Source organism: Canis aureus, chromosome 22, assembly GCF_053574225.1.
Source record: "Canis aureus isolate CA01 chromosome 22, VMU_Caureus_v.1.0, whole genome shotgun sequence".
NCBI lineage: Eukaryota > Metazoa > Chordata > Mammalia > Carnivora > Canidae > Canis > Canis aureus.
In genome coordinates, this window is record NC_135632.1 from 25,293,131 (window position 1) to 25,314,437 (window position 21,307).

At 36.0% G+C, this 21,307-nt stretch overlaps 1 protein-coding gene across 3 annotated transcripts in view; it reads left to right on the forward strand.

Moving 5' to 3' along the window:
• Positions 1–1,866: 1,866 nt before the first annotated feature.
• Positions 1,867–21,307, forward strand: part of CAPN7 (calpain 7) — a 41,655-nt gene continuing 22,214 nt past the window's right edge. Inside the window, exons 1-9 of one of the 3 annotated variants that reach the window (XM_077865255.1) lie at positions 1,867–2,207; positions 4,927–5,035; positions 9,764–9,921; positions 11,008–11,075; positions 12,971–13,171; positions 15,138–15,224; positions 18,909–19,035; positions 19,859–19,944; positions 21,191–21,284. In XM_077865255.1, coding sequence (XP_077721381.1) covers positions 2,106–2,207; positions 4,927–5,035; positions 9,764–9,921; positions 11,008–11,075; positions 12,971–13,171; positions 15,138–15,224; positions 18,909–19,035; positions 19,859–19,944; positions 21,191–21,284 — 1,032 coding nt within the window. In that variant the 5' untranslated portion in view covers positions 1,867–2,105. The remainder of the gene's footprint in view (positions 2,208–4,926; positions 5,036–9,763; positions 9,922–11,007; positions 11,076–12,970; positions 13,172–15,137; positions 15,225–18,908; positions 19,036–19,858; positions 19,945–21,190; positions 21,285–21,307) is intronic. The other 2 variants (XM_077865256.1, XM_077865254.1) reach the window with 2 other exon arrangements.

Here is a 21,307-nt window from a genome sequence, read left to right on the forward strand (position 1 = left end):
CTATGCTAGACCAAGGCTAGCATAAAACTGGTAAAGACAGAAACCATCCCTGCTTCAGTTATAAGACTGTCAAAACTAATGATGAGAACTATTTTTGTGCCAGGCACAGAATCAAATTCTTTTTTTTTTAAGATTTTATTTATTTATTTGAGATAGAGCATGAGCAGGGGGAGGGGCAGAGGGAGAGCAGACTCCTGGCTGAGCAGGGAGCCCAATGTGGGGCTTGATCCCAGGACTCAGGGATCACCACTAGAGTTGAAGGCAGACACTTAACCTACTGAGCTACCCAGGTGTTCCACAGAGTCCAATACTTGTGTTTATTACAACAGCTCAGTTAGTTATTAATTTCATTAAACGTGAAGAGTTAAAGAAACTAAGAAATGAGAGCCCCATTTAAATGCAGACTATGACTAAAAAAAAATTATTAAAGTACCATTAAGAAGAAAATTAGGGATGCCAGGGTGGCTCAGTGGTTGAGTGTGTGCCTTGGGTTTAGGGCAAGATCCCAGGGTCCTGGGATGGAGTCCTGCGTCCACCTCCCTGCATGGAGCCTGCTTGTTCTTCTGCCTGTGTCTCTGCCTCTCTCTGTGTGTCTCTCGTGAATAAACAAAATCTTTAAAAAATAGAAGAAGAAGAAAAAAAGTAAATCACACACTTAAAATGTAGAATTTAGGGGCACCTGGGTGGCTCAGTGGGTTGATTTCCCATCTCATGGTGATCTCTGGGTCATGACTGAGGGGGTGAGATGGAGGACCCGCTCAGGCTCCAGGACAGCTGTGAAGTCGGCTTGAGATTCCCTCCCCCTCCCTCCCACTCCCTCTGCTCCTCCCCCTTCTAACCCCCCCCACACACACACACCTGCACTCTCTTTCAAATAAATAAATCTTTTAAAAATTCAGAAAAATTAAAATTAAAAATAAAACGTGGAGTTTAATGGGTATTGACAAATGTATACATTTTGGCACCATCACCAAGTCATAAAACATTCCCATCATCCCAATAGTTTCCCTGTATCCCTCCCCAATCATGGATCTGATTTCTAATACTATTGATTAGATTTGGCTTTTCTAGTACTTCTTATAAAGAGCCATGCAGTATGCACGCTTGTGTCTTGCTGCTTTGAATTATCATGATTCAATTTCGACTTTCCAGGCACACTGTGTTGCCTATCACTAGCTCATTTCTATTATTGCTGAATCCAATTTTAAAGGAGAAAGATATTAACCAAATAATCACCTAATTAAGGGGTTAATTACAATAGCATTAAGTTGACCAAAGGATAAGCAAGTGAACATATGTTGCCTCGTTTGTTGACAATTCCACCCATAAATACACTGGGGTGCGGAGGGTATACAGGGTTACGATCGAGTCTGTGGAAAACAAATGTTATTAGAGAGTATCCTTTTGTCGTGTCCCTAATTTTTAAAACGTCCAAAAAATAAAAAAATAAAAAAAATAAAACGTCCAGATGAAAAGTGTTATTCCCTGGCCCTACACACACACACACACACACGTACACACACACACACACACACACACGTACACACACACACACACACACACACACACACACACACACACACACACACCCGCATGCGCATGCGCATGCGCAATACGCATCAAGGGTTGCCAGCAACAGCCGCCGTGCGAGGTGCCACATGCGCACAAGCCGGGACTACACTCTGCTTTCGCCTGCCCAATCCCGGGAGCCCTGGCGATCACGTGCGCGCCGGCACTCGCCAGGCCAGGCCCCGCCCCCCGCCCCCCCCCCCCCCCCCCACGTACTCTCGCGAGCCCGGCTTTTGCCGCCCCATCTCCGTAGAAACGCCCGGGGGCCAGGCTGCGCCTGCGCAGTGGAGCCGGTAGGCGGGGCGGGGGAATGCGGCTGCCTGGATGGGGGGCGGCCCCGAGGCAGACGGGTGTCGCAGCGGGCCCCGGCGCGGAAGGCCCGCTCTCGTCCCTCAGCCGCGGAGGATAAATTCGGCCGCTCCCTTCACGGCGTTCGCGGGTCCGCCTCCCGGCGGTGCTGCGGTCGGCGGAAAGCCTGGTGCGTCGGGCCCTCCCTCCCTCCCGGCCTCCCTCCGCGGGTGCGGGGCTCCGGCGCCATGGACGCCACGGCGCTGGAGCGGGACGCCGTGCAGTTCGCCCGGCTGGCGGTGCAGCGCGACCAAGAGGGCCGCTACTCCGAGGCGGTGTTTTACTACAAGGTAGGGCCGGGCCTGCTGCGCTGTCGGAGAGGCGAAGGGGCGGGTCCGTGCGGGGCGGCCGGGCCCCTGGGCTTCGCTTTCCCCTGTTCCTGGTCCGCGGCGCTCCTTTCCCGGGCGCGGGCGACCCGGCTCCTGCCACCGCGGGGAGGCTTGGCCGAGGCGGGGGAGCCGCCGCCTCTCGGGTTACCGTCTTGATGGCAGACGTCCCCACCGCTGAGCCACTGACGGCCGCAGTAGTTCGGGGGGGTAGGTAAGCAGCTGATTCTCGCCGTCCCTGGGCTCTGATTTAGGGCCGGGGGGGGGGGGGGGAGTGGTCTCAGATACACACTAAAGTAACGTACGTTCATTGAACACAAGACGGTTTCCAGAAAGAATGATACGTCGCTTATCCTGGCATTTAATATATCTTTGTACTTGGTTGGTTGGTTGTTTACGCGTATTTACATAGACACCTTAGGAAAAAATTTATAGTTGACGTAGGATATGACATTAGCCTCAAGTGAACAACGTGGTGATTCAGCTAATCAATACGTAAGACAAACTTGGATTGTACCATTTATACTATTTTTTTAACCTGTTCTTCGTATTTTAAGCTTTTAAAAAGGCAAAGTTGCTTGTTTAATATAAGCTTGTTTAATATAATATAACGACAGGTGCATGGTATTTCGTTATGTGAATGTGCCATAGGCAGTTTACAAACTGATGGGTGTTTAGATTCATTCTTGGTTTTTCAGTATCGTAAGTAGTGCTGTGCTTAAAGTCGATAACTAATGCTTTATACATTTCCTGGCTGTTTCTTTTGGGTAAGTTACTAGGGGCGGAATTATGAAAGGATATGATCTCCCACAGTCCCCTCTGCTCCCTAATCCCGAGGATTTGCAAATACACCTCTCCAGCTCTAGCCATGCCCTCTGTCTCCTTGTGGAGGTAGCTGTATCCTGGTGATATTGTCATTTTTTTTTGGTTTGTTTTTAGAGAATGTGCTTTGATAATACAGTAGTCATAATTTTTTTTACATGAATGTATATGCTATCAGTCGTGTTTTTTCTCAGATTATTATTCTATTGCCTTCATTTTATAATCTATATCTAGAGACTTTTGGTGTGTTTCAGAATTCTTACCTTTGGACTTTTGGGACAATTTCGTGAAGGTGGTATTTCTTTAAAAGTAAAACTCTGCGTGTTTTAGTTTTGTGAAGTAACTGACAAGATTTCATAGGTTAAAATCGCACCATATAAAATTGCTTTGTGTAGAGCAAAAGAAAATACTATGTACTGCAAGAGTTTTGCTATATGATTGGAATACATGTCATTATGCAGAATTTTTTATCCTTAAGAGAAATGGTTGTGCTTCCAAGAACTGTTTATATAAGCTTTGCCAGATCTTTAGCCTTTTCTTGTCTTCCTACTCTTCTGTGAAGGATTTCTTGTCATTTTCAAATATAAGTTAAGTGAGTAAAATAAAATTGATGTCAGCAATTTTTTAGTTGGCTTTGTTTCTTTTAACCAAGATAATTATTTAAGCGTCAGTACTTACGTGCAAGATAATTGGAGGTGTGAAATATATGTATAACATCAGTATTTAGATAATAGTATATAAGGTAAAATGTTTAATGTTTACGTACGTGTAAAGTTATATTTTCCTCCCATGAAATGTCTGTTACAGAGTCTGAGGAAATCATCTTTCCTTCTCCTGCAGCCTTTCAATGAATTTTTATTTAGATCAAAACCAGACTCTTCTTCCTGATTTTGTTAAGTTCAGTGAAACAGTATGTGCTCTGACAACTGGATTCAAAAAGTTAGATGTTCAATAAATGGCTGGCTTCTTTGGATCCAACAATTAGGCATCAGCCTCTGTGAAGTACACATGCTTAGGTTGTTGCTGAGAAGGTATTATTACTTTGGAGAAATCTCTGTGGTTCTTCTCCCTGTAACATTGGTAACCTGTTATCCTGGAATGGTGAAGGGGAGAGTGAGGCTCTTCCTCATTGGCCACAGCATAACTGGCTGTTGGGAGTTTTAGAAAAACTGGATGATGAATCCAGGCTTTCTTAGTTAAAGTAAGTTGATTTCATACAACTGAACTCTGCTTTAAAATATGTTACCCTTTGGTAATATTTTCTATGGAGAAAGAGATTTTCTTTCCATTGTGAAATATTTATAATTAAATTTTATTTTTAAGTAATCTCTACACTCAGCATGGGGCTCCAACTTAACATCCTTGAGATCAAGAGTAGCATATTCTATTGACTGAGCCAGCCAGGCACCCTAACCTTTATAATTTCTTATAGTCTTCTTTGGACATTTAATTTTATTCTATTGGTTATCACTGACTAATTGATTATTGATTATTATTAACTAATAGGAACTGGTATTGTTATTATATAGTTAAGCTTTTCAGGCTCAATTCATATTTTCAAGGTATATGATTTTAAGGCTGACTTATTGCATAAAGAAACAAAGCAGAAAACTTGTTTCAGTAAAGCTATGCTAAGAAAATGTTTATAATCTTTTCTATTTTGAGTTTGTAATTTTTCGACAGTATGATAAAATTGAGTATTGAGAACTGGGGAAAAGGTATTAGAGGGTTATATAACCCACTTAGCACTATCTTAAAGGCATTTTTATCATTCATAGACAGCAATAGTGAGTTAGCAGTACAGAAAAATCAAATTGTAATTCATCTATTAGAATCTTTTTTTTTTTTTTTTTTTTTTTAGGAAGCTGCACAAGCCTTAATTTATGCTGAGATGGCAGGCTCAAGCCTAGAACATATTCAAGAAAAAATAAATGAGTATCTGGAAAGAGTTCAGGCTTTGCACTCAGCAGGTTAGTAAAGGACTACTAACATTTTGTTTTCTTTTTTCTTCTCTCACATCACATCCTTTCCCGTGTTTCTTTTTTAAATTATTGAAACATAGCTGATATACAGTGTTATATTAGTCCCTTGTGTTTCTCTTTCCTTTTTCATCTTTGTATCTTGATCTTCACTCCTACTCATTTCTGTTTTGGTAATCATGTCTTTAAGAGTCATAATATGGAAATAAGTGATAGATCTATGAATAAGAACCTTACAGATAATATAGGCTAATCTCCTAATTTCCCAGGGGTACAGAAATAGTGAATTACCTACATTCAAATTTTATCATTGGTAGAGTCAGGATTAGGACCCTTTTCAAATCTACTTTTTAAATATCTGTCACATTCTGGCTCCTGATACTAAGATTAAATGACTGCAGTTGAACAACAGGGGTTTGAGCTGTGCAGGTCACTTACATGCAGGTTTTTGCAGTACTGTAAATGTATTTTTCCTTTCTTAAGATTTTCTTAATATTCTCTTATGTCTAGGTTATTTTATCATAAGGAATACTGTATATAACATATATACAAAATGTGTGTTAATCAACTTATGTTATTGGTAAGGCTTCCAATCAACAGTAGGCTATTAAGTTTTTAGGGAGTCAAAAGTTAACATGCAGATTTCCATCAGCGTCCCTCACCCCCCACATTGTTCAAGGACCATCTTTACTCTTTAGTATCAACGACTTCAGCAATATGTTTGTAGTCTCTTCTATATCAGTATCCTCAACCTGAAGACCTCAGCTAAACTTTTTTTTTTAAACCATATCTTGGAAAGCAACATGTAAGTAGAGACCTGGAACAACATGTTTTTATTTTTGTAAACAGTATTGCAAATGCTGTGAAACAAATACACCGACTTAGTGACCACAGTATTATTAGAGGTATGTGGGTCCTGTCAAAACCTGCTATTGACATTGGTAGAAAAGAAAGTGATCACCTCCTGACATTTTGTTTCAGAAATACATTTTTCTCACTAATGGTTCTTTTTACCCTTTATTTCTGTGGCTGTATAATAAAACCACAAGCAGCTTAGAGGACTCTTTATTCAGCATTCCCTGATGGACTTTGTGCTACTTTCCACTACTCTGAGTAGATACAAGCAGTTATAATCACATCTTTAGGAAAAAATGATCCCATCATTAGGTTTCTTGTTAAGACAGTACCATTAAGGACAAGGTAGTTTAGTTTAAGACAGTGCTCAGAAATTGGGTGTATGGAACAGTGAACTACCTATCCAAGGCCTCAACTGATACAGAGTTATACGGATTCATGTATTCAAAGTACCATGTAATTCAAAGTAACTCCATTTTCCCTGCCAAATAAATTTATAAATAAGATATTTATAAAGGGTGGGCAGTCTGGGTGGCTCAGCGGTTTAGCGCTACCTTCAGCCCAGGGCGTGTTCCTGGAGTCCCAGGCTCCCTGGTTTTGTACCTCAGAAGCCTGCTTCTCCCTCTGCCTGTGTCTCTGCCTCTCTCTCTCTCTCTCTTTCTCTCTGTGTGTCTCTCATGAATAAATAAATAAAATCTTAAAAAAAAATTTATAAAGATGATATTCAGACACAGTGTGACAGCTCTAATCTCCTGAGGAATAAAGACCTGGCACTGAAACAGAAATAAAGGTCAAAGGATTTTCAAAGCATAAGATACCTTAATTGTTTTGCCAGCTTTTTGACCCGTAATGTTTGATCTATGGAGTGTAATCTTTAGAGTTAAATGGTTTCTTTAATATTTCAAACAATGTTTAAAACAAATTTTGCTAAAAAACAAAAACAAACAAAAAAAAAAAACAAATTTTGCTGACAGAAGACTCTTGAGATATAGGTTGATTTCTGGGTGGGGAAGGGTAACATAGTTTGAAATTCACCAGTGTAGTACAAATAGCTCAAGACTTAGAATTAAAAATCTAAACTATAGCTAGACTTAGAATTAAAAGATCTAAATTGTAACTTGTAGCTACCAAACCTTAGGCTAGATCAGTTATTCTCAACTGGGAAGAGTTTTTGCACCTCAGAAGATTTTTGGCAATGTCTAGAAAGATTTTTGGGGTTTAAATTAGGGAGGAGTGGGGAGTATACTATGGCATCCAGTTGGGTAGAGGGCAGGGATCTTACTAACGATCCTCCAAAGCACAGGTTAGTCTACAGCAAAGAATTATTCCAGCTGAACACATTAGTAGTATGAGACTGAGAAACCATGGGCTAGCTATTTTAACATTTTTGAGCTTTTGTGTCTTCATTTTGTAAAAGGGATTAGCACATACTTCAGAGAGTTGTTACAGAGTTGAAGTTCATACCTTTAAGAGAAAATGTAAAGCCTTTTTTTTTTTTTTAATAACTTTATTGAGGGGGATTCCTGGGTGGCTCAGCAGTTTAGCACCTGCCTTCAGCCCAGGGCATTATCCTGGGGTCCCTGGATCATGTCCCACATCAGGCTCCCTGATGGAGCCTGCTTCTCCCTCTGCCTCTGCCTGTGTCTCTGCCTCTCTCTCTCTGTCTCTCATGAATAAATCTTAAAAAAAACTTTATTGAAATATAATTCATGTACCATAAAATTCACCTTTTTAGAGTATACAATTCATGGTTTTTAGTATATTTCTAGAGTTGTGCTACCATCACCACTAATTTTAGAACTTTTTTGTTGTCCCAAAAGAAACCTTATCCATCAGCAGTCATTCCCCATTCTTCCTACCCTCTTTCCCCTAGCAACCAGTAATCAATTTTCTATCTCCCTGGAGTTGCCTATTCTGGACATTTCATGTAAATGGAATCATCTAATACATGGCCTTTGGTTTCTGGCTTTTTTCATTTAGCATAGTGTTTTCAGGATTTATCTATGTTGTAACATGTATCAATACTTCGTTCCTTTCTATGGCTGAATAATAATGCCATTGTACCAATATACCATTTATTACTTATCCATTCGTCAGTTAATGGACATTTTCTTGTTTCCACTTTTTGGCTAATACTGTTTTGGATGTTTGTGTATATGTTTTTGTGTGGACATAAGTTTTTCGTTCTCTTTAATACATAGCCCAGGAGTGAAATTGCTGGGTCATGTGGTTAGCTTTATGTCTGATTTTCTGAGGAACTGCTGAAATGTTTTCCTAAGTGGCAATACCATTTTAAATTTCCATCAGCGATATGTGAGGGTTCCGTTTCCTTCACATCCTTATCAACATTTGTTGTTTTCTGTCTTTTGTAATTTTAGCCACCCAAGCGGGTATAAAGGTGGCATTTGGGGTTTTGGTATGCATTTCCCTGCTGGCTAATGTTGTTGAGCATCTCCTCTTGGGCCAGTTGGCCATTTGAATATCATCTTTGAAGAAATGGTTATACAGACCCTCTCCCCTTTTAAGTCAGGGTTCTCCAGAGAAAAAAGAACCAATAGGATATATATAAAGAGATTTCGTATAAGGAATTGGCTCATAATGGAACCTCATTATGTAAGCTAAGAAATCTCACACTGCAGTCTGCAAGCACGAACTACTCAGGAAAGCCAGTAGTATAGTTTATTTAGTTCCAAGTCCAAAGGCCTGAGAAGTAGGGGAATTTGATGGTGTGAGAGCCAGTCCCAAGGACAGGAAAAGACCAAAAAAAAAAAAAAAAAATTCGGGCAGAGAGGGCAAATTCTCCCTTCTTCTGTCTTTTTATTCTATTCAGCCCCTCAGTCGATTAGATGTTGCTCACCCACATCAGGGAGGACAGTCTGCTTTTCCTACCAGTTCAAAGGTTAATTTCATTCAGAATCACCCTTCAGTCATATCTAGAAACCATATCTAGCCAAGTATCTGGGTACGCAGTAGAGTTGGCACAAATTGATATGATTAATCACCACACTCACTTTTAAAATTGGAGTTGTCTTTTTAGTGTTTAATTGTAAGAGATCTTTGTAATATTCATGATACAAGTCCCTTGATGAAATACTCATGTATTAAAAACAAATACTTATTTCAAAGAGCAGAAAAAATATATGATTTTTTTTTTAAAGATTTTATTTATTTGTTCATGAGAGATACAGAGAGAGGCAGAGACACAGGCAGAGGGAGAAGCAGGCTCCATTCAGGGAGCCCGATGTGGGACTCAATCCCGGGTCTCCAGGATCGATCACACCCCAGGCTGCAGGTGGCGCTAAACCGCTGCACCACCCGGGCTGCCCAATATATGATTATTTAATCTGGACTCAGATGAATAAGAAACAGCAGGAACTTTATCATCAAGGCGTAGGATATTGTATTATACAATTGTACTGAAAAAAATTTTATTTACATTAAAATGCAATTAAGTTTCTTTAGGCTTAACATTTTCTTAAGTTTTGTTTTGTCTTTGGGGGCGGGGCAGGAATATGTGAGGAGGACTGTTTTTTTTTTAAAGGAAGAAAGTGCTAGTAAGGAGAGATTCAGGGGGAATTTTTTTTTTAATAACTCTTTTTGGTATTTTTGGTCTCTGGTGTGCATTATGTAATGAGTCAAACAAGTGGGGACTTTTTTTTTAGGCCTTAAAATTCAGATTGAAAGGAAAGAATTAGTCATTTTGTGAGGATTATTTTTTGACCTTGCTAAGCTTTTAAAATGAAAAATTAATAAAGTTTTGATAAAGAGTATCTTTAACGTATTAAAATGGTGTGTTGTTTCCTGGAAATATAAATACATATATATAGATAATATTTCATCTAAATGTCTTTCTTCTTATCCTAGTTCAGTCAAAGAGTGCTGATCCTTTGAAATCAAAACATCAGTTGGACTTAGAACGTGCTCATTTCCTTGTTACACAAGCTTTTGATGAAGATGAAAAAGGAAATGTTGAAGATGCTATAGAATTATATACTGAAGCCGTAGATCTCTGTCTAAAAACCGTATGTATAGCTACCAGTTAAATTTGGTGGAATTATGCTAAGAAATTTCTCTTACTAATGAATTTTATGTGACAATTCCTTAAAGAAAAATAATTACTGTATCAATATGTGTTATTAAGTTACTCTACATTAAAAGATGATGAAGAATAGAAAAATGATGGATTTTTAACATTTTGTTAAGAAATTGACAGTTTTAAGATTGAGTCAGTCCTTAGACATTTTTTTTCATTATGAGTATCACTTTTTTAACCTGCTTAAACCCATATACCTAAAATTAACATTACAGGAAGAAATCACCATCACAAATGTATGAATTTAGAATAAACCTCCTCCTTTTTAAAAAATTTCTTATGTTTAAAACTAAGGTAGTGGGCAGCCCTGGTGGCGCGCAGCCCTGGTGGCGCAGCGGCTTAGCGCCGCCTGCAGCCCGGGATGTGATCCTGGAGACCCGGGATTGAGTCCCACGTCAGGCTCCCTGCGTACAGCCTGCTTCTCTCTCTGCCTGTGTCTCTGCCTCTCTTTCGCTCTCTCTGAATAAATAAATAAATAAATCTTAAAAAAAAATAATAATAAAACTAAGGTAGTGGTTTGGGAGAGCTTTATTAATTTGCAGTGTAAAATCTATATGCTGAGTGGCTTTTAGTGCTTCCTGAGGACCCTGGTTAGGACAGCTAGCTTTAAGGGGCATCTAGTGCATAAGAGCAGTGCATTTGACAGGAAGATGAGGTGAGATGATAGTGGTGTTCTCAGTATTGTCAGAGGATTGGCTTTTTTTTTTTCAGGGAAGCCATCTTGCCTGATTTCTGGAGGTAAGTGCTGGTCTCCTGAGTTTCCTGCTGCTCAGCTTTCCATGGCACCATGTTTTTATTACTTGTGTGGCTCATTTACCACATGAAGTGTCACACCTAGTGACAAGTTTTTAACACTATTTTAAATGATACTTTTAAGGATGAAAACAAATTGTCATCTTTGTTTATTCTCTCATTATTTGAAGAAATATATTCCATTATATGTTTTTTGTTTAGAAATATGGATCAGGCAAAGAAAAAATTATGCTTCAGATTATTTGTCTCTCTTTCTCTTAAGTCTTACGAAACTGCTGATAAGACTCTGCAAAATAAACTGAAACAGTTGGCTCGACAAGCACTAGATAGGTGAGTTTTGTTCACTCAAGTTCTTATCCATGGATAGCAGTGTCACTTAAATTTGACAGATTTCTCTATATGTGTCATAGAGTTCATAGTAACACCTCCCATTTTTAAGCTGAGATTTGGAGCAAGTCGGCCTTCTTCCTATGGGTGAATTTATTCCTCTCTAGTTCCCTGCTTTAGACTCAAGAAATAACAAATCAGTCAAGACCTGTTTTACTTAGTTTTTGCTATGTGTAGAACAATGATTATGATGTTTGAAGTGGAAGGCTTCTCTCTGTTGTGTAATACCAGATTTCTGGGGAGAACTTCCAGAGAGCCTTCCAGAGCTACTATTAAAAGTAGAGAAATTGAGAATGAGTTGGCCTACAGCCATTCACATACCCCCAAATTATACCATATGTGTAGCTCCTTCAATTCTGCTCAAATGTCACCTTTTCAATTAAGCCTGCTCTGACCATTTTATTTAAAATGGAATCTCCACCAGTATTTTTCTCCTGTTTATTCTAACAATCTTTCATAAAGCTTTAGCACTTTCTAAGGTATATGAAATTTACCAATTTATCATGTTTGTTATTAGTGTCCATGTCCCTTTGAACCCTCCAACCCTCCATGTAAACTCTGAGTGTAGAGAATTTTGTCTGTTTTGTTCAGTACTATAATGACCTAGCTGAGTGCCAGACATACTACATATGCTCAATAGGTATTTGAGAATGAACAGATTTGCACAAGAGTTATACTTCTTAAAGAGTGTTATAGATGAAGGAAAAGGATGAAAATTGCATTTGTAGTTACAGCGTGAATTAATAAAGTTACCTCCTTCTGAGGTTCTGACTAGGTAGCTATACTACCCCCAGCCCTTCTTTTTTTTAATTGAGGTACAACAGTCATCCTTCCTTTTCATTGTCATCATCTAACATTTAGCTTGTCTTCAAATACATTAGAATATGGGCACTTGACACATAGTAATCTTCTCCATTTTCACTTTTTTCACTAGTCAGGTGATGTTTATGACCTATGTGGATAACCATCCAGTACCCTCTGAGTGCTGCCTAAGCACAGAGGGGTGGGTCAGTCATTGGCTCCTTTGAGGGTCTGTTCAAAATTATCCTCTTTCTAGGAAAAAATGTACATAAGATTTTTTTCATGTGCATTTTATGTAATTTCAGAGTGTTCACAAGATTCCTGGACCTCAAGAACTTCTGTTTTTTTTAGCTTGCTGAACCTTTGACAAAACAAAGCCAAAATTCCCTTGAACATCATGTGAGACATTCCATGATCAACTCTTTCCCCTGGTCTCATCTCCTTCTGCCTCTCATTTGCACTTTTCACAGGGTCTTCTCCCATTATTTTGAAGTTATCATAACTCGCTATGCTGTTTTATACTTCTGCACGTGCTATTTTCTCAGAATGCTCCCTCACTCCCCAGGTGAACTACTCTGCAGCTCAAACATCAATTCAGAAAATCCTCCCTTGACTCACTCCCTTTTTTTTTTGGTTATTAAGGTTAATATCTTCTGCTGTACATTCACTCGCATGTAATACTTCTAGCATTTGTCACTTTTGATGCAGTTGTCTTTCTTTCCCCCACAAAACTTGTAAACCCCTTAAGAGAAGAGATTGCATTTTTTACTTTCTTGTGTTCCCCCTTACCTTGCATAGTATCCGACATGCAATAAGTACTCAATTAATGTTACAGTGCTAATATCAATTAATGTATATCAGTTGTGAAATACTTTTGGAATAGCTTAAGTGAACTGCTGGCTGGTATGTATGGATCTTATACACTAATTTTACATTAGGAATGCTCGACTGGTTCTTGAAGTAAACTTTATTTTCTGGAAAACTTAAATCTGAGAAGAAAAACTAAAACAATTTTTCTGTACCTCTTTCTATTATAGAGCAGAAGCATTGAGTGAGCCTTTAACAAAACCATTATGCAAAATCAAGTCCACAAATAACAAACCAAAGCCACCTCCAACAAGAGCACATTTCCCACTAGGGACTAGTCCTTTCCTTGAAAGACCTCAACCCTTTATAAGTCCTCAGTCATGTGATGCACAAGGACAGAGATATACAGCAGAAGAAATAGAAGTTCTCAGGTAAATCAGTTTATGATTCATTGTAATGAGTAATTTTGTTAACGTAATCAATACAGGTAATTTTATTTTTGTTACCACATCTTAACTATAGTGTGTTGTGGTTTTATTATGAAATTATAGGGCAGCCCTGGTGGCACAGCGGTTTAGCGCCGCCTACAGCTCAGGGCATGATCCTGGGGTCCCGGGATCGAGTCCCACGTCAGGCTCTCTGCATGGAGCCTGCTTCTCCCTCTGCCTGTGTCTCTGCCTCTCTCTCTCTCTCTGCATCTCTATGAATAAATAAATAAAATCTTAAAAAAAAATTTATTATGAAATTATAAGTTATATTGCCATACAGCCATAACTTGAAATAATTAAAATTTGTGCTAATATATTTTAATGCTAGCAATTGTACCAGACATCCATTTTTCTGAAAATCCTAGCGTCCTTTAAAATTGAGCACAAACAGCAAAATAGAGTTATGGCAGACTGCTCTTACTTCATGCAACTGGTAACCAGAGCCCTAAGGGGAAAAAATTGTTACCTTGAAATAGTGTAGGCCTGGGTCAGCAAAGGGAAGCCTGAAGCTATGAAGTTTTTACAGTTCTTTAAAGGGTTATAAAAAAAAGAAAACAAAACCAAAAAAACAGAAGAATATGTGACAGAGACCTCATTGCAAAGCCAAAACAGTGTACTGTCTGGTCCTTTACAGAAAACATTTGCCACCTCAGAGTCTGGAAGTAGCCTCAAGGGATATTAAAAATTCAGAACAACAAAGATGAGGAAATCCTTGTGATTGCATTCTGAGCCAGTGTAGATGGGATTTATCTCCAAGCCAGTGTGGCTGCTCTTTAGTTGGAGGAGATCCAAGCTGCCTAGAGCTGTGCAAGTCCTGTAGTTGCTCAGTTTAAATTTCCTAAAATTACGCCAAGAGTGTTCTTTCAATTGTAGCAGCCGCCTGAAAGCAGTTTTCTTTCTTCCTACTGAAGATTTTAATTCTTACACTAAAGTGACTCATTTTGCATAGAAAGCAGTTTTCTTTCTTCCTACTGAAGATTTTAATTCTTACACTAAAGTGACTCATTTTGCATAGAAAAGTTACATATGACCCACCATAACACACAAAGGACAAAGAAAGGTGGTTTTGGAGCTGAGAGACAGTAGCAGTCCAACACTAAGGCTACTCAGCATCCCTATGCTCCTTTCTATACACATTTGAATTTCATTCTATAACAAAAAACCTGTATTTCTATCTAACACAATTCAGCTATCCTCATACAGGTGAAAAGTTCTCATCCTTTCAAAATAAGGATACACAGTCATTGTATCCATTGCTCACTATATTAATTAGTCCTTAAAGTCAGTCTCACTGAATATTGTTACCTAAGGCTAAATTGTGAAGCTGCCTTGCAACTACACTTCTAAATAAAATGAGGGAAGGAAACAGAAGAAGGAAATAGTTGATACATACAAATAAACATGCACACGAAGTAAGCAAAGCTCCTACAAACTACATTTCTTTAATTTGTCAAGTGGCCATAGCTTCCTTTTTGTACTGCCCATTCCTCATTCTCATAACCAGAAGATAGGAAGAAATATTTTCCAGAATTGTAAATGTTACGTTTTTTAAATTGCAAAGTAACTAGGTAATTGCTTTCTCCCTTTTGGCTTTGGATAGAATTTGTTTTGTGTCTTGATGTCAGGGATACTCTCCATACTTTTAGAATAGGTTTATCTTGAGACCATAGTTTAGTTGTATAGAATGCTAGTCTTAAAAGAATAGCTCTTACTGGATTGAATTGACTCAGTTATTTTTTGGTATTCAACTATTTTGTGAAAATTTTATTCAAATAAAGATATCAACAACATGAGATGGTCATTTTAATTTTATTATAGTACTGTACTTTGTCATGTAAATTTTAAATAAGATTGATAATTAAGGTAAATTTGAACATTTACTTTAGATTTATTTCCTTGTGTTTTATAGGACAACATCAAAAATAAATGGTATAGAATATGTTCCTTTCATGAGTATTGATCTGAGGGAACGTTTTGCTTATCCAATGCCTTTCTGGTAAGTAAGCACTATTGTACTTTTTACTTCCCAGATAATTTTAATATTTCATTAGTTTTTCCATACTCTGAAATCCAATTTAACTCATAGCCTTGAAATTGAAATTTGTAATAAAAAGGTTTGGAAGAGGGGTATAGTTGTGGGGAAAAGGTAAGGCAACAAACATAGCAAGAGTATCTGTGTTGTCATTTGCCTGGAAATGGGCACACATGGCTCTCCTTTTGCCTACCATTGCACTAAAACAGTACCTGACACAAAGTAAGTACTCAGTAAATATTTGTCAAATTGGTGTTTGCATCACAACTGCAAACGCAATAAAGAAATTAAGTGGAAAAGTGGAATGGAATGATGATGTCGCTGTTTACTAAAAAAAAAAATCCAGTTCAAGAAAGGGTTAATTTTGAAAATGTTGATTAGAACAGCTCTCCAGATTGTGACAGCTTGTGTTAGAGACTTAAAAATGTTACTTTGTTCATGACTCCCAGCTTCTACTAATTCTAAGGAAATAAAAATTTGACTGAAGATGCATATAATAAATTAGAGCATTCATCAAAGCATCTGTTAGAGCAAAAATTACTGAAACAAATTAAATATCCAACAATATGGGAATGATTAAATAATGGCACATCTATGTTATTACAGTAAATGTTTATGCTACTAATAAAAAATACATCTTTCAAAGATGTAGAGAAAATGCTTGCAATTGAGCAAATTTAAAAATATAAAATTTGGGTATTTTCTTTGGGAAAATTTCTGTATTTTTTTTTCTTTTCATGTATTTATAGATATGTAAAATGTAAAAGTACACATCAAATATTTACAGTGGTTATCTCTACATAGCAGAATTGGATGATTTAACTTTAAAATTTTTCAGAATTTTTGCAATGAGTGTGTTATATTTATTAGAAAAAAATGAGAGTTGAATGTTTATTATATACCAAATATATAAAAGGTTCTATAAAGAGTGAAATAGCTGCTTTCTCATTTTCTAGTGTTTTGCAGTTCTTAGATGGGCAAAAGTTAGACATGTAGCCAATGAGTTATCAACCTAATTTTTTTCATTCAGGCAATCATATGCTGGTCACTGATTGGAGTCTAAGAAATTTTTGTATCTGAGAAGCTCTATAGCATTTGATCGATGTTAAGGGCACAAATTGTAAAGCCAAACTGTCTAGTTTCATATCCGGTATGATGCTGGGCAAGTTGTTAAATCTCTCAGATTTAAAATAATAATAGAATCTACCTCATGGTGTTTGTGATCATTAAATTAGTTAAAACATATATAAAGCACTTACTAGTGCTGGTTATACTGTTACAAGGGTTAATATAGACAAATATCTTATTAAATTCTAAATTATATTACAAAGTTTGGTTGTTCAATTCAGATACTTAAAATGTTTGAAGAGAAAGAGAATTCTTTTTTAATTTATTTATTCATAGACACACACACACACACACACACACACAGGCACAGAGGCAGAGGGAGAAGCAGGCTCCATGTAGGGAGCCTGATGTGGGACTCGATCCCGGGTCTCCAGGATCACACCCCAGGCTGCAGGTGGCGCTAAACCGCTGAGCCACAGGGGCTGCCCAAAATGTTTGAAATAAACAAGAAGTTTATTCCTTTGACCAGTAATTTCAGTTTAGGAAACAATTTCAAAAAAATGTTTATAGATCTAGTCAAAGATTTCTATAAAAGATTCATCAATTTTGTAATTGTGAAAGTGTGAATCAGTTATTTTCATATGTTCTTAAATGGTTATATCCAAGCAGAGATGTAAACTTGAAGTTCCAGTCTCTGTATAATAAATTAAGATAAATCACGGTTTTAGTGCTCATACAACAGAACATCTATAAGAATAATACCATACAACCATGAACAATCAAGTTTTTGAGAAATCAAAAAACATAGGGAAATGCTTACAATATAATTGAAACAGTAAAATATCTGCAAACTCCCTTAATTTAGGCATAGCACCTGTCAACAGTTGGAATTTTACATAATTTGTATAAGATTACTTGCTTACTGCCAGTCCTCCATCCTGGGTTATAAGTTCCATAAGGACAGAGAACATGTCTGTTTTAATTAAGTTACACTCCAATGCCTAGTGCAGTGTCTGGCATCTAGTTGAGTACTTAGTAAATACTTGCTGAATTAAATTTATAGAAAAATCAAGAATAAATATTAGATTACTCTAATTAGGAAGATTTTCCCTTTCTGTTTTCTAGATTATTTTATGGTAGAATACTCAGAAGAATAAGTAACAGTAAATATTTCAAAATTCAAAGGCAACAGACTGATAAAAAAGGGCTCCACAATTTATGAATTTTGGTTAGAAAGATTGAGTGATTTTTAAACATTTTTTTCCTGTTTGGGTCACGTATTTTTAAATCCTAAAGTAAATATGTTGAGTATAAAATATATTTGTAAAATATTTAGTATCTTTAAAGTTAGAACACTGATTTTGATAACTTAGTGATGACTTTTGAAAAAACACATATTAAGGGATCTTGGATTTACTCTATATTTTCATATGGCAGGTTAAAAATACAAAGCGATTATAGATTTGAATTAACTTTATATTTTCCTCTAAAATTTTGTGATGCTTGTCTTTAAATTATTCTAAATTTGTTCAGCTCACTTTCTATTTACAATCAGCTACTGTTACTATATAGGTACTAAAATGTCACCTAGAACACTAGTGTTCTATGACATGATCATCAGAAGGTTTGAGAAGTTTTATATGATAGTCTTAGAAACTTACATAAACCTTGGTTTATTAAGTATTTACAGATACCCTCTAATGGAAAAAACAATATAAGAGTTTGTAGATCACATATGATTACAAAACCACCTTTTACCTAGAATCACTATTTTTTGGAAAAAAAACATGTTATATTGCTTTGTCTTATTCTAGAAATCTTATGAAACCTGAGGACTGTTACATTGTAGAAGAGCTTTGAGGAAAGTTAAATGTTTTTTTATTTTGTGCTATACATCAATTTTAGAGAAATATTACACAGTATATTCCCAACGTGCAGGCAGAGGGTAAGGGATACAAATGGTGGATATGGCACCAGAGACCTGGGTTCAAATGCCAGTTCTGCCATTTTTTGGCTGTATGACCTTGACAAGTTATTTAATCACTTTTAAAAATATTTGGTTTAATGGAATTGTTTTAAGGATTAAATGAATAGTGTATATAAAATACTTTAGCATGATGTCTGGCACATGGTTATTAATCAATAATTAGCTACTCTTATTGCTAGCTTTGCAGAGAAGAGTTTGTCAAGAGCCCTCATAAAGATCTGTACCTTCCTAGGTCCTTTTGAATTGAATTAGCTTGTATTATTGTTAATGGTTCTACTTTATTGAAACTGAATTTCTTGAATATAATGATACTAAAACTTTTAAATTATATTCTTAAAGTAAATATAAATGAATTTAGTTCCTTTCCTGTTTTCAGTTATAAATATAAGATGAGCAATTGACTGGATTCATGGTTAAGTGTAAAGAGCCAGATTTGACCAGAGTGTTATTTAAGGATGATAAAAGAATAGCTATGATCATTATGCCAAATAAATAAATAAATCCCTAGGAAATTTAATTTTGTTTTTGTGTCATTTTTAAAGATTAATTGTAGTAGTAGTAGTAGTAGTATTTAATTTTTATTATTACCTCAGTGATAGATGGGGCAAACTACCATTATCACCTAAACAAAAAGCTACATTTTCCAAATGGGTACGACCAGAAGACCTCACCAACAATCCTACAATGATTTATACTGTGTCCAGTTTTAGCATAAAGCAGGTAAACATTTTATACAATTTTATATGAAAGCTAACATTTTGAAGTAATTTGGTATAGATTTGGGGTTTTTTTTTAATTTTCTTATATATTTGAGGTGCATGAGTATATTTGGAAAAATTATTCATTCTGTATACTTTGACTTAGATGTACTAGGAAAATATAAGTATGAATACTGGTTTGAGCAATTACAGATTTTTATATAGATCCTATTAATCAATAGGTCTTGCAGATGAGAAAGTTGAGGATCTCAACGTTACCTTGATAAGAGAATAGATTTTTTTTAAAAAAAGAAAGAAGGTATTAGGCTTATTTAAAACACTTCAGTGGTGGAACAACAATATGGCTTTATTGTTACTGTATTCAATTAACTTTGCATTGAAATACAGATGTCTTCCAGTTAGTATAAAAATAACAGTCCTGAAATACTATGATTGAAGAATCTTTTCATATGAATATTCAGTTTAATTGGTTGTATTATAATAAACCAACTTTTTTTTAAATGCCCTTAGATTATGCTTAAAAACATGTGGGTTCAGTGAGTATGTTTTTTATTCAGAAATTTTATTCTGAATTTCATTTATTCAGAAATACATCATCCATATTTGTTCCAAATTAGTTTTATTGAAATATCCTACTCAGTTTTTCTAGGATTTGTCTGAATAAAATATGAGTTGGCAGTATAGCATTTCTGTTTATTATTTTGATATTCAAGTAATAGTTAATTCAGTATAAAAAGCCAGTTGCTTAGGTGCAGTGCTTAAATATTGTGGTTATGTTGAAATTACATAAATGAATTAATGTATTAATAAATTCTTATTAACAGACAATAGTATCAGATTGTTCCTTTGTGGCATCACTGGCTATCAGTGCAGCTTATGAAAGACGATTTAATAAGAAGTTGATTACCAGGTAAAGTTTTATATTTGTCCCTTTAGCCCCTTTCATATAATCGTCTCTTAACTAGAAATTAACAGCTTATGTCTTATCTGCCTAGAAAGTGAAGAAGGCATATCACTTAGAATATTGTGGCCCTCTATGTTAAGCAGATGATTTGTGAATGTGGAAAGATTTCCTAAAATAGCCTAAGAACATATGCACATGTGTTAATATATATGAAATAGGTATGTTTTGAAATAAGTGAAATTGGTTAAAGTAAAATGATATCTTACTCATAATTACACTATAGTATATGGTAGCCACTAGCCACATGTGGATATTGTATACTTGAAATGGGCTAGTCTGAATCAAAATGGGCTATAACTTTAAAATGCATTAGACTTTGAAAACTAAATACAAAAAATATATAAAATTGGAAAATAATATCAAATTTTTATAGTGATTACACTATTGAATAATATTTTGTATAAGTTTGGTTAAATAAAATATATTAAAATCTCACCTTTTTTTTTAAGTTTTAAATGGCAACTGGAAAATGAAAATCTTTCTTTTGACCAGAACTGCTTTAGCATGCACCGAAATGTTATTGATGTATTTCTCTCAATTTTTAAAAGTTCTATTAGCTAAAAATCATTCACTGTAAAAATTAAGCATTATAATTTTTTCATGCATCTTTTCCTGAGTGGTTTTTGTGTAAGTCCTAAGATTACAAAGATAAATTAAATACAGGCCTTAGTTTCAAGCTATTTGCCATCTTGGATAAATAGATCACATAAGTAAATAATATGTTAGTGTAAAAGAAAATTGATACTGATACAAGTGTCTTATTAGATAATTTTGTGTGACTTTATCAGATAATTTTGTGTTAACTTTATCTCTGTCAGAGTTGTGGTTAGTTGCCTTAGTTCTGGTTAATTGAAATGGTCTCAAGAATCTTAAGCCAGTGGTAGAAGATTATTTTAACTAGCATAAAACATATCCATTTAATAGAAAATTCATTAGAGTATATAATTAAAAACTTTGTATTTTTCAGAGTATTGTGAAATTTATGACCTACTGTATGATCTCATAAGATACTTTATGTTAAATAAGCACTTTGATTAGGGTGAAATTCTTTTTCTAGGCCTATTATAGAAAAATATTCTTATGTTTATTTTTATAAAATTGCCAAGACAATAGCATATGTCTAAAATATCCTGCATAGTAGTTTATATTGAATATTAATTTGGTATTTCAATATTTATTTTCCTTACAAAAGCATAATTTACCCTCAGAATAAGGATGGTGAGCCAGAATACAATCCATGTGGAAAGTATATGGTAAAACTTCACCTCAATGGTGTCCCAAGAAAGGTGAATAATCTTTCCCCACCCCA